General features: G+C 37.6%; 1 protein-coding gene and 1 long non-coding RNA gene across 8 annotated transcripts in view; both read right to left on the bottom strand.

Annotated features, from left to right (window-relative positions):
• Positions 1-674: 674 nt before the first annotated feature.
• The window catches only part of nr4a3 (nuclear receptor subfamily 4, group A, member 3), a 38,163-nt gene continuing 14,882 nt past the window's right edge, over positions 675-23,955 (bottom strand). For 6 of the 7 annotated variants that reach the window (XM_046877656.1, XM_046877654.1, XM_046877651.1 and 3 more), the window contains 4 exons: positions 21,889-22,052; positions 21,191-21,387; positions 15,800-15,978; positions 10,148-11,979 (listed from right to left, as the gene is read on the bottom strand). In XM_046877656.1, the coding sequence (XP_046733612.1) occupies positions 11,708-11,979; positions 15,800-15,978; positions 21,191-21,387; positions 21,889-22,052 (812 nt within the window). In that variant the 3' untranslated portion in view covers positions 10,148-11,707. Of the gene's footprint in view, positions 712-10,147; positions 11,980-15,799; positions 15,979-21,190; positions 21,388-21,888; positions 22,053-23,955 lie in introns of those variants that run through there. The other variant, XR_006928959.1, reaches the window with a different exon arrangement.
• The window catches only part of LOC124403850, a 24,641-nt gene continuing 10,833 nt past the window's right edge, over positions 10,148-23,955 (bottom strand). The window contains exon 2 of the long non-coding RNA XR_006928961.1: positions 10,148-11,545. This is a non-coding gene — a long non-coding RNA (uncharacterized LOC124403850). The remainder of the gene's footprint in view (positions 11,546-23,955) is intronic.

The following is a 23,955-nucleotide window of genomic DNA, read 5'->3' as shown; positions in this document are numbered from 1 at the left end:
TACATAATACCAAGAATGAGCAATTCATTGCTAGCAGCTCACATTAGCAACCAATCTATAAAATGTACAGTGACATTTCTTTGAATATGATTGCAATTAATGCTAAATAAGTGTATACATTTTTCTTTTAGTAGAAAAAGCCTTTATTTCTGACAAATCCATTGCAGCACAGTAAAATGTATTTTTCTTTTTTCTTTTTTTGCATATCTCAGCTTGTTGTAAAGCTGGGGTCAGGTCAGAGAGAGGGTTCAGGGTTATGTTCAAGGGCAAAAAGGTGGCAGCTTTCCATGCTGGGGTTTGAACCTATAAGTATTATACTATACTATAGTATACTATACTATAAGTATTATATAAGTATAAGTACCAAATAACATGAACTTGAGCTTGATCCCTAGTAATTATGGTACAGTTTATTAAGACATATACAAGAAAACACCTATCCTTGCGAGGACCTTTCACTTGACATTACAAAGTTACTGGTTATGAATATTAATTAGTGCAATGCCTACAACTTAACCCAGCCCTGACCTTTGCCTCAGTAACCGAAGGGAAACCTTTTGGCTCTTTTAGTTTCTTATTTGTAATATTTATCAGAAATGATCAGATGTGTCGATTCTTGTGAGGCCATTTGGTTCCCATGAAGATATATAAACACACAAACTCACACACACACACACACACACACACACACACACACACACACACACACACCTGCTCCTCCCTCTGGGCCCTAGTGATCAGTATTTCCGGCTTAAGAGAACACCAGCAGATCAACCACATGTGTGAACTGAGCTTCAACCAAAGCCCGCTGTGTGCTTTCTATCACCCTCACTCTCGCTCTCATGCACATTTTTTTCTGGTGCTCCCTAGGGCTTCTTGAAAAGCTCTGGCACTATGGGTTTAGTTACTTGCACTCGCACACGCGCGTTCACGCGCAAAAACACATGAAAGAAGAGGGTCATACACAACCATCGTTTTCAAAGAGACAACAAAAGCATCACCCACACAGCTAGGTTTCATAAACCTACACCGTAGATAACACCGAGTTTACAAACAGAACGATCAAAAATCTTTTTGAGATTTCAGTTTATATTGAAACTCTCTCGCATTTATATTATGTCAAGCCACAGAAGCGCATATGGCTGATCACAATTTGTACCTATATGATTCATCAGTCTAGTTTGTGGTGTACTCCACTTCCAAATCCAGGCTGACTATGACCTTTAATTTAATAGGTTTTTCAGCCATTTATTACTTTAAAACTCCAGACTTCTGATAATCTAATTAATCATAAACTGTTCAATCGGGTCCCTGAGCTTTTATGTAGGCCGTGTAAACACGCAGAGAACAAAACATCCCGTCCAGAAAAACAACAAAACAGCAAAAGAGCAAGAAACAGCGATAGAGCAAGAGAAGTAGTGGGAGGATGGAAAAACTGAAAGTGCCTGCGGCAGAAACGAAAACGAACTCTCAAGGAGACAGTCTGAAGATGTCAATCTCAACTAGTGCCACAAAAGTCAGATGAAAAAGGCCATGGTGTGGTTCTGTCTCTCACTTGTCCACCCCCGTTTCCACCACCGATCTGCCCACTCGCTCTCTTTTCTACCCCGCCGGGGGAGTCCCGGCGTGTGATTGAGGAGGGGGTGGCATTATAAACCTTTAATGAGGGATCACCCTGACATTCCTGTTATGTTCATCAATGTCCACACCTCTTCAACTGAAACTTTTTAACGATGAGATACAATCTGAAAAATAACCTCACATAGCAGCAACATCACCGCACAGTGTGTAGACATTACAACGACACGTTTATGACTCAGTACAGCGGTGATGTTGTAATATTATTCTCGTTTCTGCTTGAACATGGTGGATCCAGAGTCTATTGCAGGGTCACTGAAAGCAAACCATTATTTTTTGGGGGGCACCAAACAAACTTTAGACCTTGTTCAGCCACTGTTCAATATTAAGATCAGAAGTCCGAGAAAGCACAACTGGCCATGATTCTTAAATGGGAGGGATGGCAATACCTAATACCCAATACCCAATACCCAGCACTAGTCGAATGTGAGAGTCTGTAAGCTCATGAATGCACAGAAAATAGTTAGTGCTTTGCTCCAATTTGGTCTTTCAGCTGCCCAACTTGGATGTGTCTGTACCCATTAAAGCCCCAGATTTTTATTCTCGGGTGAAAAAAGTGAAACCTGATATGGTTGTAGCCCATTCTTATCAAGGTTGGCCATGTTGTGCACTCAGAAACGCTGTTCTGCTCATCATATTTTGAGTGCTTATTTGAGATACCCTACACTTCCTGTCAGCTCAAGCCAGTCTGGTTATTCTCCTCTGATCTTTCTCATCAATAAAGTGTTTCCGCCTGGAGGCTTCTGAACACAGGATGTTTTTTGGTTTTCACAACATTCTGTAAAAACTCTAGAGACTGTTGTGTGTGAAAATCCTGACAGATCAGCAGTTTCTGAAATACTAAAAAGCAGCTCATCTGGCAGCAACAACCATTCCATGAAGTTACAGAGATCAAACTTTTTTATTCTAATGTTTGCTGTGAACCTAAATGAAGCTCTTGAGCAATGTCTTGCTTGTTTTTTTTCCTTTGCACTGCTTTGTGTGTGTGTGTGTGTTCGGAGCATTTGGAGAGGAAGGCCGAAGCTCATTCTTGTGTTAAAGCTCTGCTGCCACTCGTCACAGCGTGAGTCCGGCCCTGCTGATCCCCCTCAACAAACTCACTAACAGCTGATCAATATTACATGAGCCGCTCAGTGCACACACACACACACAACATGGTTGGTGTGTGTGCACGAACCCCTCCCCTCCTGCTCTAATAGAAGGCTGTAATGAAGACTCCAGGGGGATCTGCTACCTGTCACTCTGGATCGATCTGCCTGCCCCCTGACTGACAGCTTCACCAAGCTGCCTTCCACCTGCCTCTATTTGTACGACTCCTGCATTTGACTCCTTTATATCTGATCCTTTACTTCAACATGTCCCGTTATTTTTCAGCTATTTCTGGAAGGACTATTTCTTTGGTATAATAGGGTGCTTGTTTATTATATAACACTCACTCCATGGCTTATTTTTAAAAGCTACAATCCATCAAAAAGCTTTGGATGTGCTGTTTTCACTCTGTACTAGTGTTATCAGGGAGAGGTTTGAATTGTTCAAACAGCTTTCTTTCTATTTTCAATCGCCCTCCTCACAGCACAGCAGCTCAACACAGAGTTATGATATTCTATACACAGAAACAACTAATATTTGAATTTATTTGTTTATACTAATTGAAAATGTCTGATAAGTCAAGTGGAGGGGGGTTAAAAAGCCATGTTGCTGCTGTTGCACTTGGTTCATATCTTAATGAATTGTATTTAAAACACTATAATTCTTTATTAATAAAACTATGAATTTCTATATTATTACTATAATCCATTAATAGTTCAATATGTAAAAGAAAAACACCTTTTGTTTTATTTGAATTACTTTAGTTGTTGTATTACATTTTAGGAACTTCCTAATAGCTGCTTATTTACACTATAAGGACAAAAGTTTGTGGACACCTGAGCATAATATTTGTAAATGCTTTTGGAACTTCCCACGTTTAGTTCAAATTTGCTGTTATAATAACCTCCACTCTTCTAGATTGTGGTACTTATGGAGACTTTTTTTTCTCATTCAGCCACAATGGTGTTAGTAAAGTCAGGCAGTGATGTGGGGTGAGGAGGCCTGGGGTGCAGTCAGCGTTCCAGTTTATACCAAAGATGTTCAATAAGATTGAGATCAGAGCTTCATAGTAGCCCACTCAAGACCTTTCAACCCAAGTGAACCATATCTTCATGGACCTCCTTTTGTGTAATATATATACTAGTGTATATACAGATGTATAAAGTTAAAAGAGAATATGTTATGAATTTTCAATTATATTTAGTAAATAATCACAAATGTAGAAACTGGTCCTAAACTTGCTCGTTCTGTTACAAATGGCCCTGTACCCCCTCCAGAATGGAATGAGGTTAAATAGTTTATGACTAGGTTGTGGTTTACTGATGATTCAACTGACCTAAATAGATTCTGCAATACTGATATGTGTACTGACTTATATATGTAAGTATATACACACACACTGCAATACTGATGGTTTCAAAAATGGAAGTGTGTGATTAATTTTTTTTAATTAACAAATTAGAAAGTAAATTAGCAGAACAAAAATCCAACAATAATCAAGCATTAGTTCTTCTAGGTATTTTCGGACTTCCCACTCTTAGGTACAGTTTTTGGTCCTTCTTATTCAGTGTTTTTGGAATGATATAGTGTTTAGTGTTAGTTATAAGTTAGTTAAAAGTGTGACAGCCCAGAATATGTTTTACATTTTAGATTGTCCAAAGGAGCTACATTAAGCTTTGATGACCGCTTGGCAAACTCATGGCATTCTCTCATTGGAATCAAGAGGAAGTCACCTGGAATGGTTTTCAGTTCAGAGGTGTGCCTTCTCAAGAGTTAGTTTGTGACATCTCTTGCCTTCTTAATGTGCTTTAGACATTTGTCTTGTGCAGAGGAAAGGGTGACTACAGAGTCAATAGTCCTATTAGAGCAAAAACAGTACAAATCCATATTATGGCCGCGAACACTCAGTTAAGTAAAGAAGAAAAGACAGTCCATCATTACCTTAAGAAATGAAGCTCAGTAAATCTGAAAAATTTCAAGAACTTTAAATGTATTCCCAAGTGCAGTCTCTAAAACTGCCAAACAATATGATGAAACAGGCTCTCATAAGGATTGTTCCAGAAAAGGAAGACCAAGACCTACCTCTACTGCAGAAGATTTATTAGAATTACCAGTCTCAGAAACTGCAGATTTCCATACACTTTTTTCTAAGTTCAAATGGCAGACATATTTCAACATCCAAAGTTTAGAGGAGACTGCATAAATCAGGTCTTCATGGTCAAATTGTGGCAAATAAACCATAATTTCGGAACATCAACAAGCAAAAAAGATCTTGGCCCTTGGAGTTTAGATAAGTGGAAAACTTTCTGATGAGTCTAAATGCGAGATTTTTGGCTTTGTTCGACATAAAGAGTATGGACAGATGGTTCCTGAATGTGTGGTTCCCACTTTGAAGCATGGAGAAGGAGGTTTGATGGTGCAGGGCTGCATTGCTGATGACAATTTTGCTGATTTCATCAAAATTAAGGACACACTTAACCAGCATGTCTACCACATCCTTTTGCAGCGAGTTGCCAATCAATCTGTTTTCCTCTTAGTAGGACCATTGATTGTTTTTTTTTAACAGGACACTGACCCCAAACACACCTCTAGTTTATGTAAGAGCTATTTCTTTTAGAAAGAGAGTGTGTGAGTGCCTCCACAATCACCTAATCTAAGTCCAGTTGAGATAGTTTGAAATAAGTTGGACCGGAAAATGAAGGAAAAGCAGCCAACAAGTACTCAACATCTAAGGATGTTGGAAAACCATTCCAGGTGACTACCTAATGACTGAGAGAATACCAAGAGTGTGCATAGCTGTTATCAAATATAAGGTGGGCAACTTTGAAGAACACAAAATATGAAAAAACATATTCTGGGTTGTTTAACACGTTTTTGTTTACTACATGATTCTGTTTTTTCATAGTTTAGAGTTTATCTAATACCACCACGATGGACCAACTTATATGTAAAACACACAATTTCACAAAATTACAGAGGAGTCATCCAATTTTCAGTATTTTTAGCAACTTAATTAAACACAATTTGCACAAATTACAAAATGCTGTTGTAAAAGCTTTTTGAAGATCCACATGTCAATCTAGATTTTTAATTAGCAAGTCAGTGTTTAAAAAAAAAAACAATATGATGACGATGCCATGAGAGTAACCAGACTGAGAGGAACCAGACTAAAATGAGAACCTCTTTTAGGACACACCAGCAGGATTCTAAACATTATTAAAACGCTGTACTTTTTTCACTCACTAGAGCTACTGACAAATCCAGATTTACAACAAACCTGATGCCGTCCTTATATGGATGTAGTATTCCACATTAGTTTTACTATAGTACTATTACTAAAATGCCTAGTATTTTTATGATTCAAGATAAATATCTGAATAATAGGTTGAAATGTTGTACCTATTAGCCATCTGTTTACTGTAAATACCACAGATGGGCTGAAAAAGCCATTGAAATTTTTTTTGATACATACTACACATGTCTTACACTGTCCAGTCTTCAACTGTCCAAATTGGATGAGCCCATGTAAACTCAGATCCCTGTTCTTGTCTAACAGGAGTGGAACACGTTGTCTTGTGCTGTGGTAGACCATGGGCCTTATAGTTTGATGCTGTTTTACTGCTCATCACAGCTCTAAAAAGTGTTTATCTCAGTTATCGTAGCCTCTTTGTTGGCTCAAATCAGTTCGAGCACTTTCCTCTGATCTGGAAATCACTGACGTACAGCATTTAACAGGCCACATAAGCAAACATGACTTTCAGAGGTGCCTTATACCCTATATTAAAAAAATGCACCCTCTCACTGGTTTACTAGGTCAAGAGAAAAAGCTAAGACAAAAAATGCCATCAGTGTAAAAACCCCCCTATGTCTTGTGTTGAATAGGCATTTTCACCTGGAGAACTTCTGCTCGCTGGATGTTTTTGTTTTTTTGAACCATTCTGTAGAAAATGCAATGAAAAACTCAGGAGATTGTATACTAAATATATACTAAAATTAGCTTGTCAGGGAACATAAACCATGCCACAGACACAGGGAGTGAGATCCATTCTGAAATTTGATGTGAAGCTATTTGCAAGATTTTATGCATTGTGCTGCTGCCACATGATTGGCTGCTTGGATCATTTCGTGGCCAAGCATAAACAGGGGTACATGTTTTCCTATTGTAGTGTCTGTACAGTATTTTCCAGATCCAGAAAAAGATTATATTAGAATATCTGAGAAAAATACTACTACATTTTATGCTAATGTTAATGTTAATGCTATTTGTCCCTGATAAAGCAAACCAGTGGTTTTAATCTTTTATGAACTGTTTATTAATGCTGGGTTTTTTAACTGCTGTAGATTTTCCTCTAGAAATTTTAATAGATTGTATAGAATAGATTCTCTTAGTCACCCTTCTTCTCCTCTCTTTCTCTCTCTCTCTCTCTTTCGCTCTCTCTGTTGAGTTAAACATCCTTCAGTAACCAGTGTTCCTGTCCCTTTCTTCTCTTCAGTTCTGCCCTATTCATTCTGGGGATGGTTCCACATCAACAGCCTAAAGATCTATGAAGTTCTTTTTTGAGTCTGGTTCCTCTCAAGGTTTTTTCCTCATATCATCTCAGAGAGTTTTCCTTGCCACATCTGTCACTAACTCACTCATTAGAGAACAAACAGATGCACTAAATGTGTACTTTCTTTTAAACAACTTCAGAACCTCTTTATCTCTGTAAAGCTGCTTTGAGACTGTCCACCGTTAAATAAAAATGAAATAAATGAAATGAATTGTTTTGTCTGCTAACTAGCATCTGACCTGCCAACAATAATAGTCAGGTGACCTCTTGAAGGCTGTGCATCCGTTTCTTTTTCAACTGTAAAGAAGTTGTATAGAAATGAGTCACACATCTTCATATTGCTACACGCATCTTTGCTTCCCCTGAAAATGCTAGTGTTTGTGTTAACACTGGCGCAAATTTTCTCACAGTATTCGGTGTGAGAATTTCTTGACCAGCTGTAATGAAAGATTCGATTAATATTAATAATTAGATGTATTATTTAGAAATGATTTTATTTTTAATGCCTTTTTTTCTTTTTTTTTTACAAATCCACAGCAAAATGATGAACTCTGCCAATTGCACAAGACTATTTTCAAACATAAAAACTTATAGAAGATAATAGAAATATTTAACCATTTTCGAAATATTTACACTTTTTAAGATGTTTTGGCAGTGTAGCACCTATTCTTGTCTATATAATCTTTTGTACCTCATATTATTTGTATGATATTATACTTCTGGTTTGGTTATTTATTTAAACTCTTTCCATGTGTTATATTTCTGAAGTGGATTCACACCTAAACCTAAACAGCCAGTGTATTTTTATGTATGAAGATAATGAGGTGGAATTTAAAACAATTTTACCGCAATCCACGTGCAAACCATGTGTAATGAAAATTACAGAGATGTTTAAAGTGCAAGATTTGAAATAATTAAGAAAAAAAAAAAGAATGACATTTTACTGAGTGGGTGTGTGCAAGCATGCATTTTACTTACTGCATGTGTATGTTTGTGTGTGCATGGGTGGTGCACTTGCTGTTCACATGTCAAGACTGAGAAAGAAAGAGATGCAGAGAGACGGAGAATGAGCAGCCAGGTCAATGTGCGTGCATGTGCTCGAAATGTGTGTGTGCTTGAAATGTGTGTCTGTGTGTACTTCGCTTCTAAAATGTCACCATGCGGATCGATGGGGTTTAACGAGGCCTGGAGGCCTGATCTGCTCACTCTCATTCAAGGAATCCCCCCAAAATCACCATCCCTCCCTGATACTTAATGCTCTCTTACCCTATCAGTGTAATGGGGTCTCGGGGGACAACAAGCGAAAGACACATACAAAGGTTCGATGACAAGGGTTAGGGTATGAAACTAAGGAAGCATGTTTTAAGACCTTAAACAGATTTTCTTACTACCTTGTGTTGCTGCAATGATTATGATGATATTGCAAAAAATGATTGCATAGTTTGTGGTTATGATATGGAACGTAGAATCTACCAGAAATACCCAAAAATAAATTGAATGTATTCATTATCAGATTATGAACACATCAGTTACCATTTGCTGTTTTTTTTTTCACTTTTTTTTCTAAAGATCAAATTAACAGCAATATACATAATATAATGTAAAAATATGGATTGTATATTTGAGATAAATTAAAAAAAATCAATCCAAACCTGGAACATAGAGACTGTTTTTTTTTTTTTTTGCTAAACTTACTTATGTTTGCTTACTATATATATATATATATATATATATATATATATATATATATATATATATATATATATATATATATATATATTTCATTGTGCAATGTGAGCTAAAGCAGTATAATTTTTTTAAATTATTATTATTATTTATTTTTCAATGTTCCATACCATATATAATTTTTTATATTTTTTTTATATTTATATATTTTTTATATTCATTTATATTTCATAGCTCTATAATTCATAAAAACAATTAAATTCAACCATTAACACCGTGATTATAATTTTATATAACTGATAATAAATATAACAAATTTTTTATTTCAAATTATTTGCTTAGGAAATGAAAAACCCCAATTCTCCTGGCACCAATCAGTTTCCTTTAAACCAGATATGCCCAAACTATGCCCAAACATGGTTTGTTTTGGTTCACTATGCCATATATAAGCAGAGGGAAAAAAAAGAAAAAAATGCCTTTGACATAGAAAGATTTAAATTTTTAACTAAACATTTAACATATTTTATTTTGTTCTATATTTAAGCAGCTAAAACGTTGGCAGAACCTCCCTCTGTGAGCAGACTTTTAGTGGTGAAATGTAAACTGAGAACCTTACATAATGTCAGTAGGTCAGCTGCAGCTCAATGCGGAAAAACTATTAAAAAATCAGGACCAGCTTTGTATCTCATTAGAGGTCACTGATATTATAAGCATATGGTGGTATTGTTTATAGCTTTAATAACTGTAATAGGCATCAATCTCTATTGCACTATAAATGGAATTTTTTCTATGGTTTTATTGTACTAAATGTTTCATTAAACTTGGAAACCTTGAACAACTGTATTAGTTAGCGGATTATGGAATAATGTTTTCTATTTATTTGTTTCTAAATATTATGAAATCATAAATGAGTGGAACCCTGGCAACGCTTTCATTTTAATACAATGCAGTATGGTCTAATGTATAAATTTACTTTTGGCTCTCAATCAAGTTAGAAAAAGTTAGATTTGCTAGAAAAATGTTGGGCACCTCTGCTTTAGAAATGCAATCTTGTCCTATTTGAAAATATGTGTGATTTTAATCATTGTTGCATGTTACAATGAAAACGATTTCGATTCTTCCATTCATTTTTCTTTTGGAAGTTGATGCACTGAAAACACATTTCACACGCTTTCAGACAAAAATAATCATTTTTTTCTTTATGATTTCAAAGTGCTGAACAGAGCCTCCAGTGAACCGAAGAGAAAAAAAAGTAATCCAAACAAATCAAAAAGAGACATTTTTTTTGTAATCTTGTTTTTTCTTTGAGAAAAAAAAACCACAAAGAAAAAACAAAAAACAAACTAACAAACAAACAAAAAACAAACAAATGCACAACTTGTACCACAAGATTTGAAAAAATCTATTGGATAAAAACACTTCAAAATATTAGTTTTGTATTTTGTGAATGTATATATATATATATATATATATATATATATATATATATATATATATATATATATATATATATTTGTTTATATATTTATATAATTCTCCATTTGTCGCAAATGGTTGCCTATGGGCAAAGTTAGCGGAAAAGCCCAGTCTGTGAATGTGTCCGAGCCCTTTGACGAGCTGGCCGTCTTTCGCAAACAAAATAAATACAGGCAAGAAAAGGCGAGAAAAGAGTAAACCATGCATATAATCTGTTTTCTTTTGTACAAATAAAAGACAAAGACTTTTTTGCAACAAAGTCCTCCATATTAATAGATGGTGTTAACAATAGAAACTTATAAAAAAAATGAGCATGAGCATGAGCACGGAATGTTTTGTCCCTCCCATTTTCCCGCTCTATCATTCCCTCCTTCCGTGCCCCATTCCTCTCTTTCCTTTCTTAATAAGTGCTTGTAGCCCAAATGCTCCCCTGCACTCTTAGCTCTATAGTCCTAACCCTAAAATTCCCTAGGTTTGCAAAATCCAGAAATAATAATAAAATAAAACTCTACAGTCATTTCAAGTCTGTAGAACTTGCTCAAGAGTTACGAGAGTTAGTGAGCAGACCAGTGTATAAGAAATCTGCCTGGTTTGATATCATTACTTCATTTCACAGGGCGAGCCGTAGTATTAAAATAATTTAGAGTTGAAATAGAAATGGAACACACGCACACTCTTTCCTGCATTTTCTTTCCTACTTTTCTGTCGAATTCATTTCTTTTTCTTTTAAATAGCACTTAGTAAATTGCACTTGTATGCAGTTTTGAGAGTGTGACTCGGTGGTTAGAATTTAATGCACTTTGTCTGGACGTCTCTTGATTCGCTCTGACTCAAGCGTTCCACAGAGATGCGTATACACACTCTCGCACTCACACTCTTTTTATGTCCTTTGTGTCTCGTGTAACTGGATGTACGTGTATGTGAGCATACTGACTGCCTTTTGACTGAATAGAAACCTTTCACCTTTCATCTCTCAATTTATTTCTCTCTTTTACACACACACACACACACACACACACACACACACTGAACGACGGTCCAAAAGCACAGTTCTGATGCTTTTCTTTACACACACACACACACACACACACACACACACACACACACTATCCGACACAGATCTGAGGTGGAAAGAGTGTACATCTGGAGCCTCTTAAGAGAAAAATCAGAGTTCAGCAAGTCTCTCATTCAGGCTCTATCCTCAGTGGTGAGTCTTCAGCCTATAATCAGGCCCAGGTGAGCTTTTTTTTGGGAGGAGCGTGTCTATATTAGTAGGGCAGTGTGTCCAGGAACCTGTCGATAAGTGGTGGAGGTGGGACCAGGTCCTCCAGCTTTAAGTAGAAGATCCTCTGTAGGCCTTGAGTGCGCTGTGACCTTAGCTCTGCCTTTAGACCCAGAATGGCAGCCACTGGGGGAGGAGCTTTGCCTGCTGCAGCCACGCTTGTGGTTCCGCCGGAGCTCAGGTGCTCTCGAAGGCAGCAGACGAGCTTGGACTGCAGCTCCTCCACCTTCTTGGGCTCCTTCAGGCCGGGACATTGTTCTGAGGAAAATGAGATGAATAAAGAATGTGTGTGAGATCAATCAGTCTATCTAGCTATTTATCTATACTATATGGACAAAGGTTATGGGGCACTTGATTTATCCAGCCATACATGGCTTTTTTTCACACAAAGTTACCACAAAGTTATAGACACACAATATATGATCTTTTGGTGCGGTAGCAGTAAATCTTTCATTCACTTGAACTAGAAGACCCAAACCTATTCCATCATGACAATACCCCTGTGCACAAAACCAGCTCCATGAATATATAGTTTACACTTGTTGGAGAAGGTCTTGAACGACCTGCTTTAGAGCTAAACCCTATCGAACATCTTTGGGATGAATGTAAACACTGACTGCACCCCAGGCCTCCTCACCTACATCATTACCTGACTAAGACCCTTTTAGCTGAATAGGCACAAATCTCCACAAGCACATTCCTAAATCTAGTAAAACATTTTGCCAGAAGAGTGGAGGTTATTAGAACAGCAAATGCGGACTAAATGTTGATTTGGATGTTCAAGAAGCACATACCAATCTTATTGTCAGGTGTCCACAAATTTATGTCCATATAATCAAATCAATCAAATCTATTAAATCTATTAAACGATGAATCCATGATTAAACTGTAGGCTTGTTTTGAATGCCTTCATAGACAGAAGACATTATAAAAATAATAATGAAAAAAACTTTTTAAATCAAGGACAGGTTCTGAGTACTAAGTTCAAATTCCATATCTTCTAGGGAAACACATAAAACATCAAGTGTTTGAACAAGTAACTAGGTTTGGTGTTACAGCTGAAAGTGTCACAGTTGTACATCTGAAACAAAAACATATCAGATTTTTGTCTCCTGATACCTTTACTCTAATCTCAAAACATGGTGGACTTTTCTAGCCCCATTCTCTAGAATTTTAAATGAGATAATCTCATTCACCTGACTTCATGGACAGGCATTGGTGGGCGACTGCTTGACCACTTCCTGTGAAAGTAGGGCATAATTTCTGTAACGCATTATTTACCGCAATCCTAGCTTGTTTACTTTCTCTACTGCTAGGTACTTATACACACTATACGCACTATACGTATTTGTCTATCCATCTTTGGATAAATATTTTTTTATTGTTTCATTTGTAAAAAAATTTTAAATTAATTTCTACAAGTGTAATTATTTGTATACATATACACAGCAATAGGATTATAGTTTTAGCTGCAAAATAGAGTCGATCTCACAACTTACAACAATGAAACAATACAATACGTATGTCTACTGTACATACACACCTTTGCCGTATATACACACCTATGGGAAATAATGTTAATGCCATAAACAGAGGGCAAAATGAGGGCAATTAGTCAGATTATGTGGTGCTGCTTAACAGCTGAATTTGATTAGGGCTCGATACTAATGTAGTCACTAAAGAAGACTTCACCAGCAGCTTCCTAATGCGTGACTGATGTTTTACCTAGCGTCCACCAAAAACCCCCCAAAACACACACCATGTACACACACACACACACACACACACACACACACACACACACACACACACACACACACACACACACACCATGTACACGGCTCATTCAGGTATCTTCACTTCCTTTGCTAATTTTGCGCATAACAAAAAGATTGGGTGCAAAAAAAGTAGACTTGAGCATGTCCACATGAAGAAAGTTCATGGCGTGTGTGTTGTCTGGGTTACAAAAGGAACAAATGTCACACTTGCTCCTAGCTGCTGTCTCACTGAGTTAGTGCGAAGCTTCTGCTTTATCACTTTAGCGCCGGTGTGTCAATAACAAGCCTCGAGCCTGCCTACTTCACACACTCCTCACTCCACGCTGGATGTTTCATCGATCCGAACCAATTGCGCATTACACTTCACCTTCATCCTAAACACATTGTGACAAAAATTTTTTATATTTTATATCTTATGATATGATACATATACAGGTTTTTCATTGAAATGTGTATGCAAGGAACGGCATTTTCAGTATCAGTGTTGCCACAGCAACAAAGAGCATGAGGAGTTCCGTCACTTTAGGTGGCCGAAGTTTACCATATTTGGTGTTCAATCAATTTTAAAATATGACGTGATTCTTCTCAGACCGTCTCCTAGTCTGTTTGTAAGCCTTTAAAAAAAATTAAGATTACTGAATGATTAAATATGATTATATAATTGTATATAATATATCATATAATCTAATAATTTCAATGATATAATTAATAATAAATGATTCTATAATAGAGTATAATATTATAATAAAGTACGATAATTTTATAATATCTCACTTCTCAACAGGTGAAATGTTTCGCTTGGACCAACAAATTTTTTTTTACATTTTATTCTTAAAGTTTTATTTTAGTATTAGTTTTATTTAGCGCATTATTAATTTCTTAGTCAAATGTTTATTTGAATTGAATTAATTGGCTCACTTGATTTAGATTTCAATTATCTAATCTTTTTTATTCTGAGATATCAGGTAGTTTGTTAGGGGTTTATTAGGTAATGTAAACATTGATACTGTGAATGTGTGAGTGTTGCTTTTATTTGTTCCCATGCTGTGGGTGTTCCACAGCTGCATTGTCCCTCGTTCTACTTGCGCTCCATCTTTCTCGCGCTCTCTAGGGGCTGATCGATGGCACTCTTTCACCGCAGACACTTTTAGAGGGTCGATAGTTTGAGTAGCGAGTGGAGGGAGTGTGTGTGTGTGTGTGTGTGTGTGTGAGAGAGAGAGAGAGAGAGTAAGAGAGTAGAGGAATAGAGGAGTGCAGGGCTCAACTGAGTAGTGCTCGATTCCTCCCACTACAGAGCTAAGTGCTGCTCCATGGAGGCCAACACATACCCACACCCACACACACTGAAAGCTGATGGCTCTGGGTGGACAGATGACACATAAAAAGACATGTCTGTTTCCTGAGCTCCTTAACTTTCTATCATTGTATTAAAACAGATGATCATCTATCATTTGGAATCATTCTACTGCAATTATGTCCTTTTGTGCGCTCCAGTGTGAAAACCTACAATTAAAATGAATCTTTTTTTACTTTTGCCAGATAGTCAATCCATGCTAAAAACATAAATCAAATAAATTATAAATAACTACATGGATGATCGAATGAAAAAAAATACAACACTTAAACCAGATAATTAACCATTTAGCCAGCTTACGAACGCAACATAATATTAAACTGCTCTGTGTGCAAATCACATGCATGGAATATATACACTAAGGATTAAAACAGTTTTCAACGCAGAATAAAAAAACGTGTATAAAGAAAGAAAGAAAGAAAGAAAGAAAGAAAGAAAGAAAGAAAGAAAGAAAGAAAGAAAGAAAGAAAGTCTATTTAAATGAAGGCCTGGGCCGATGTAGCGTCTGAGTCTCATTCATCATGCATGTGCATAATACAAGAAACACCTGCTGGTTCTCACAACACACACACACCTGTTTATTTGCCACCCAATAATCAATAATCCCCAGCTGTCCTTATAGAAAATACACAAAACCCCTTTTCATTCTCTATCTCAAGCTCTCTCCTGCTCGCTCTCTTTTGCCGTGATTAAAAGGGGGATTAGTCCTGCCGCGTAGGTAAACCCAGTCCCGGGCATCACCTGTCCCACACCTGAGATAATCAGCTTCGGCTACACAATGAGGTCAAAGAGGTGTGAATGTGCGAATAGGGAGAGCGAGGGATGTTGAGAGGAAGGTGGAGAGGAAAAAAAAAAAAAGGAAAATGAGAACGTCCCGGAGGTTCTCCTTTGCTCACAATGTGTGTTTTTGTTTTGCGTTGTGTGTTAGACTGGCGGCCTGCATTACCTGTGAGCAGCACCAGTGCCAACAGGCAAGAAAACGCAGGTAAATCCAGGCTGAGACTCTGAAGATGAGAGCTGAAATCTCTGATTGAGTCGAGCCATTCGCCGAAACCTCGCAGACACTGCAGCCTGTGGAGCACCAGGCCTGTGCAGAAAACAAACTTCTCCTCCGCCAACAACGACCTGCAGGAGGAGAAAGAGAGAGAGAGAGAGAGAGAGAGAGAGAGAGAGAGAGAGAGAGAGAAATAGGAGTTAGCACGATCATGAAGTGTTATTTATTCAGCCTCGCAGACATTGCAGCTAGTCCAGAGAACGAACGAAAAACAGAGAGATAAAAAGAAGCTGAGGGACAAAAACATGCAGAGGTGGTGGAGGAAGAAAGAAAAAGAACACACAAATGATAACCATTTGTGTGTTAAAGAGATAGAGAAAGAGAGAGAGAGAGAGAGAGAGAGAGAGAGAGAGAGAGAGAGAGAGAGAGAGAGCGCGAGAGAGAGAGAGAAAGAGAGAAAGAGAAATAGAGTCCTAAAAACAAAAACCCAATATAATTTCACCTTTCATTAGATATTAAAAGAAGGCAAGACCATTTCAGTAGCTTATAATCACAAAAACAAAAAAAAATATTTATAAAAAAAAATAAATCTAATCTATCTATCTTACAATGCTAACATTATTCACTGGTACTGCAAGCTTTATTACGTGAACTCTATGAAATATCTATAGAAGGAGTCTCCAGTGTACTTTGCAACCGTAAAAAGCAAGTTTTCTGCCAATGAAGAGTCTTAGGATTCCGATTTCCTGTGTAACGTGACAAATATTTTCTTATAGCAAAATACAGACAAAATTATTGGGACACCAGACATTTCCAGCGGTATGTGGTTCTTCCCCAAACTAGGAGACCCATAGCTTGCAGCATGACAATGATAGTGTTCACAAAGCCAGCTCCTTGAAGATATGGTTTATATGGTTTAAAGTGAACGCTCTTGAATGGCCTTCTATAGAAATCTGATCTTAACCCTACTAAACAGCTTCGGGATGAACTGGAAGGCTGACTGCACCCCCAGCCCTCCTCACCTACATCAATACCCGATTTATGTGAACAAAACACAATGAACAAAAAATCCACAAACAATCTTTTAAATCTGGTGGAACATCTTGCCAGAAGAGTGGAGGTTATTATAAGAGCAAATCGGGACTAAATGTGGAATAGGTCATGTGTCCACAAGCTTTTGTCCATATAGTGTATATTTTTGTGAAACTTTGATCCAACACTTAATACTATTTTACTATCTAGTGTTGCACTTTTTGAGTGTTTAGGGTGAACGGATGTGGTTTAGGATGTAGGTAAACAAACAAAAACAAAAAAATATACATTTTTATTTAAGTGCTGTCTGTGAGTGTGTCTGTGAGTGTGTGTGTGTTGCTTGTGTATTTTTTGCTTGCATTGTCCTGTAGTGATTCACTGCATGCCGACTACAAAAAAGTTTTTTTGATGCTCGGTTGAAACTGATGAGTTGCAGAGAGAGAGAGAGAGAGAGAGAGAGAGAGAGAGAGAGAGAGAGAGAGAGAGAAATGAAGAGAGAGAAATGAAGAGAGAGAGAAAGAAAGAAGTTAGGGACTGATCACGAACTGTTGTTATTTATTCTGCCTTCAAGGTGACGTTTGATGACTGAACTTCAGTCGACGCCGCCTTCATCTTTTAATTAATCATCACCTTTTTTTCCCCCTCTCTCTCTCTCAAAGGAAAAAAAGATAGCGTTTTCCGTTACCCTGCGTCTGCCTGACTGATTACACACGAGCACCTACATGCAGAAGCATACACACCCGCTCTCTCTCATCTTTCCCGAGCAGCCCTGACCCGAGTGGAGTTTGAGTCTTTAATGCACGAGAACAGTTACCATGGGCACAAATGAAAGCCAGCATAGGGAAGACTACATCAAAGATCAGAACGGGACTTAATTACGTTCGAGCTCACGCAATTAAAGCTTTTAAAACATTCCTGAGATTTCTTTCTCCTCTTCCAACCCCCCTCATCTCATTCCCTCACCCCTTTCGGATGTGGGATAGGACTCGCGGAGTGAGTTTGCTCTGCTTTTCCATGCAGCGTGGTTTCATCTAAAATAACGGAGCAGATTTAAACCGTACGATCTCGCTCGTATTTCTCTCCTCTCCTGTCCTCCTCTCACCGCTCTACTTCGCTACCTCTTCACCGGCAACCCTGCAATTTAGGAAGGAAACAAACCTCCTTTCGTTTTTTTTTTTCTTTTTCTGTGAAGTGCTGGCTTCTGCTCGCGAACTGTTCTTCATTAGCACAAAATTACAGAATGCAAATGCACTTAGACGCAGCAGGAGAGAAGAGGAGAAGTTGCAAAAAAAGAGAAAATTCTAGCATTCCTTTCAAACTAATCTATCTGCATCTGGTTCTATAGTATATAAACACATACCACAAACTTTATTTTTCTCTTTTGAAAGAACATAAAACAATTTATTAGACTAACCTCTTCTTTATAAAAAATAAGTGTAAATGTTGGGCCTGATAAACATTTATTCACTTTTTTTGTTGTTGTCATTTTCAAACTTTCTTCATTGAATTAAGATCAATGATTTATTTTTAAACAAACTTCTGACCCTGTTTACAGTGCAGCACCTTTAAATTCTCAATTTGCCCTGGTCAGAAGGTGTCAAATTGATTTTCCAAAACAGGCAGCTCTGAAAAAAATGGCCAATATTCATGAGTCAAATATTAAAATGCTTATTCTAATGTTATCATCTCTACACTAACTCATTCACAGGGATTTCCACGTTAGACATGTTACAAAATATAAGATTTGTTGAACAAAGCAAATGTAAAATTGATATTTTTTCAAAGTCAAAACTCTCTACTTCATTTCAAAAGAAAGAGGACAAAAGTGAACAAAAGGGTTATACTTCAAGTATCAACAGGAACTGACATCTCGCAACAATAAATTCAACTATTAATGGATTTTAAAAAAGTGTTAACTATTGATATTTTTAATCTCCTGTACACTGTCAGAGGAATAAACCACTTTTGGATATGTTTTTATAAAAATAGTCCATAATGTGGTCATAAAGCATCAAAGTGCTCTTACAAAAGTTTTGGTGCACCTGACTTGTCCAGCCATATGTGTTTTTTTTTCTGAACTGTTACCACAAAGTTGGAGACACACAATTATATAGTATGTCTTCAGAGTTGGTAGTGTTAAAATCTTCCCTTCACTTGTACTAGGAGACTCAAAACCTGTTCCAGAATTACAGTGCTTGTGTGTACAAAGACAGCTTGGTGAAGATATGCTTTATATGGGTTTTTTGGGTGAGCTGCTACTAGGGATGGGCGATACCAATAATTTTATTTTCGATCCGATACCAAGTACTTTTAAATATCACTGATATCAATACTTCTATAGCATATGTATAGCGTTTTTTTATTATTTTACTGTTAAAAGGAATGTCCGTGATGTTTGGTAGAAAAGAAAAGTGAAAGTGCTATATTTTCCTTAGAGAAAGCTCAGTTCAGGCTGGTCTAAATGTCTATATGTCTAAATGACCTAATTGTCTTGTCTTATTTCCTGGTTTCGTATGACTCAAAGTGGATTTTCTTCTTGTCTGTGGTATTTTTTTGTAAAAGTAATGCAGTTGTGAAAGCGTACAGTAAGCAACCAGAATGATTTTAGTTGCATCATATTTTTTTTTCTTTTACACATTACAAGGATAACATAGATATTACAGCCTGGTAACAATTTATCTGATGCATGTGGAGTAGGAGACGGTAAAGAATGTGGCAGTGGGTGTGGCCTAATCTGAATTATATTTTCTTAAAAATTAAATACAAACCCTATAACACTGGAAAACAAAAGAGGTAGCTGTCAGCATGATGTGTGAATTCTGGCTCTGACTATTTTCAACTTCACACAATTCATATTTTTGTTTATACCTACTGGGTGAATTTAAATGTGATTTCCTACAATATGGACTATAACTATAGCTATCGTTAAAATATAAACTAGTAACCTAATGCAATCCATACAACCCTGCCAAGGCAGATACTAAGGATGACAGCACAGCATAGCACAAAATAACAAACATGACTTTAAGCCTTTTGAGTTGTGTCACCCCGGCTCCGAGCCCCATTGTACATAGTCTCAACCAAACACTATGTGAACCTTCCTGACAAACTATCTTTGAATCTGCATTGAAATAATGCATTCAAGTTCGGTTACATCACGACTCCCCACAATTTTATTGCTCCAATGACGAACACGGTCACTGCATAGTTCGATTTAAAAAGAACAGCAGGTTTTTGAAACCGCATTCTTTACATTTACGTCATGTGCGACAGTTACAAGGGTGTGTGAGACACCGCGAATGGGGATGAGCGTGTGTTAAAAGCACAATGTGCGTGGAAGCGTCTTTGACACGAGGGTATGAGTGTAAAGGTGCACGTTTGCTCCCGTGTACAGTTCGTGCATGCTGTGCGAGTTCGGCTATGCGAGCGCATGTGTGACGTAGGCCCGGGTGAGTCACAAGCCCCCTACTGAGGCTGTGACGGCACCACCCACTGGCCTCCCTCCATGCACCTGCTCACTTACAAACACACAGAGTGAGAGACATAGAGAATGAAAGAGAGAGAGAGAGAGAGAGAGAGAGAGAGAGAGAGAGAGAGAGAGAGAGAGAGAGAAGGAGCAAAAGAGATGAGGTTCTGCTGCATTGCTAGCTAAATGCAGAGCAAAAAAAACGTCCTGTTAAAGAAATCAGAACTCTACTTAGTCACGGAAAGCAAATAAAAAAATTGCACTCTGGTTTTTTTTCTGAAGTTTTACATCAGTAAACAAAAGTCACAATCAGGACTGGAACTCACGACAGCGACGTGACGTATATGTGAGTATGTCATGCGAGGGTTGCTACGTATACGTGTGAGAGTTATGGAGGGTTGCTATCCCATAAATTTCAACCGAGTACATGCCGAAGGTGGAAAGCCCAGTGACCGTAGCAACCCCCCTGCAAATTAACGAAAAACCAAGAAGCACAGAGGGTTTTTTTCTAAAGTAAACGCATTCATCGATCACAGTTTCACAGTTTTCATTATATTATAAAGAGAATTTGATCTTTTTACATAATTATGATCTGTTTCTTGATCCGTTTTAGGTAGAAAAATAAGATTTAATAAGATGTAAAACCTAGATGTATATATATAAATATATATGATAGTAAAGTCAGAAGGAGGGTAGTAGTTCTAAATAATCCTGTCACACACTTGGAATCTCTTCAGGCAATGACTTATCTAATTTTATAATTCGATAAACTGACAATAGATGATGGTTGTAATTTTTTTAATAGTTTATTAAGTATTGATAAAAGATGTGTGCATGTGTCTAACCTGTTGGCCAGGCGGAGCACAAAGAGCTCAAGGAAGGCCGAGTCTATGAGCAGACTCTGGTCATCATGGTGGAGCTCGTTGAATCCGGGAAGCCGCTCGGCCCAGTGACGTGTCACCTCCATGGAGCCAGTGAGGACGCGATAGAAGAGCTGAATCTGCTGAGCCTCTGCTAAAGTTCCCGTCTCGACAGCACTGAACTACAACAAGAGATACAAAGCGGGTGTGTTAAACAGGCTATTTTAGCTTTTTTTTCCCCACTCTAAGTTGATTTTGGTATTCTAAAAAACCTCCTAACATTACAAACACAAGTTTTGGCAGTACAGAAGTATCATTATTTGTCATGACACAGAAACTAAACTGAATTAGAGGTGTGGGCGAGACAGAGAAAGTGGGGGCCAGACAGAGAAGGAGGAAAACAGAGAAAAATAAAGAAGAACCAGAAAGAATCAGGAGACTTAGAATCATATTGAAATGTAGAAGAGGTCAGAAATTGTGAGAAATAGATTTTTTTTTTTTTTTTAAGAGAGACGGAGACAGCTGGGGAAAAAAGAGACACTGAGAGAAATAAAGGTTTAGGATTTCATGCTTTCTAAAGAACTTAGGACAATTTCTAACATTTGATTTGAATATGATTTTAACGTGAAGGACAGCACGGGTCCATACCGTAATTAAATGGACACAACGCACTGTGTATGTACCTGGCTGTAGTCGAGCTCTCGGGGGATGGACTGGGAGTAGGCACGGACGAGGGCGTTGAGGAGGCTGACAGGGGGTGAAGGGGGAGACGGTTCAGGCTGCAGTGGACTCTTCGGCTTCGATGGCAAACGACCTCTCCTTCCTTTCAGGTTATCTGTGCGCACCACTGTAAAACACACACACATGCCCTACTAAGAATTCTGCATAACTCACTTTTGGGTACAATGAGTTATGTTTGGATGTACAGTAAAGTGCTATACGATGACTGAAATTTTGGATTTGTAAGAAATGAGCTGTTTCGAAACAAACCCCGGAATGAGTTTTTTTCTTGTTTCGAAAGCCTTGTGAAACACAGAACCGGACATTTTCACTCTGAGCATATAGTTTGTTGTGTTCTGCAATAAGGTAAGGACATTTTCATGAAGTATTTTGACTTAAAATGCACTCTACTGCAATTATACTGCATTCAAGCAAATACATCCCAGTGTTGCACAAAGGTCTATCTAATACCTTATTTGTATGGGCATACAGACTGGTGTGCAAACTTATGGGTAAAAAGGTTGGTGCTATGGATTTGGACTACCACCCTGATTAGTACGATTATTATTAGTTACCCTGGCTCTCAATCCTCACCCACTGATTTGCCTGGGGTGCTTTTAAAAACTAGCTGGATCTCTGCGGACAAATCAGGACATCTAAATCCCCATCTATGAAAGTGACCAGTAGATGGCATCTGAGAGACATTTGGTGGTTCTAAAGAGGGGAATGGACTGTGTACCTATGCACTTATCAAAATATCAAACACTCAATTACACCAATCAGAAGAGTCATGAACATTCGAGCGCTTTCTCCAAACTAATACAGTCACTAATACTGGAACAGCACAGGCGGATATACGTTCACATAAACCACGTTATGAAAACAATCTACACGTGTCCTATACATGCCTGCACCTTGCACGGTGTCATTACCGTGGTGGATCAAACCTGATTACAGAGGCGAAGTGCGTGATGGAAATCCTGTAACTCATAAACATTCCCATTATCTTTTAATTCATTCGTGTGCCGGCCGGATGAGTTGAGCACTGACAGTTTATTAAAGTGCATATCCTTGATGTCTGAAGCCTGTAGATGTGTATATGTGGTGTTTAAAGTGATTTATGTGCAGATTATCCTCCTGGCTTTAACCACAGGTCCAGGAGGGGTCATATGCACTGGGTTCATGGCTGTAATTGCTGTGATAAATAGTCAACAAGTTAATTGGGGGAAACTGTTCTCAGGATTCACTTGTGCAAAGATTAAAGTGTAACACCTTTATTTTAACACTAAAGGAAGCTGATCTCTAGCAATGTAAATTGAATGAAAATGTACATTGTTCACCTTATGCAAGTTTAGTAAAACCAATTAATATTATCAGATTGTCATTAGGAACTTTACATAGTGAATGAACAACTAAACACCCTTGAACCAGTCCACATTTAATGATAATCTTTTTTTTCTGCCTGTTTATTCAGACTGCTTTCTTCCTGAATTTCATAAAAATATGCAACTGGATCTCTCTCTCTCTCTCTCTCTCTCTATGTGTGTGTTTGTGTGTGTGTGTGTGTGTGTGTGTGTGTGTGTGTGTGTGTGGGTATTTGATTCATTAGCCAACATTCTATTTATGAGACAAAAAGCAAAGCTGTGTTAATGCAGATCTGCTGATTTGTACAGTATTTTGAGTTTGAGGAACTCAGTTGAGGCATTAGGACGCAAACAGCCATCCGGAAAACCTTTTTTGGTCAGATTTCCTTATAATCGGCATGAGAACTCTAAATTATATTCACAGCTGCATTGAAACGTTCCTTCCAACACCTACATTTCCAGTTTTCAGGTTACATCTTGAAGCACATTTCGAATTAATCAACCTATAAAGAAACGTGTTCTATTATACAAATATACTGCTTTTAGTTATAAAAACTGAAAAAGCCAAACAGTTTATAAACAGGTTAATAAAGCTACATATATAAAATGAACTGTAAAGTATTAATGATGGCCCTGGAAGGTACTCACAAGGGTATTCATTAAAAA

This window comes from Silurus meridionalis, chromosome 21, assembly GCF_014805685.1.
Source record: "Silurus meridionalis isolate SWU-2019-XX chromosome 21, ASM1480568v1, whole genome shotgun sequence".
In the NCBI taxonomy this organism is placed as follows: Eukaryota; Metazoa; Chordata; class Actinopteri; order Siluriformes; family Siluridae; genus Silurus; species Silurus meridionalis.
This window is presented reverse-complemented; position numbering and strand designations above follow the sequence as displayed.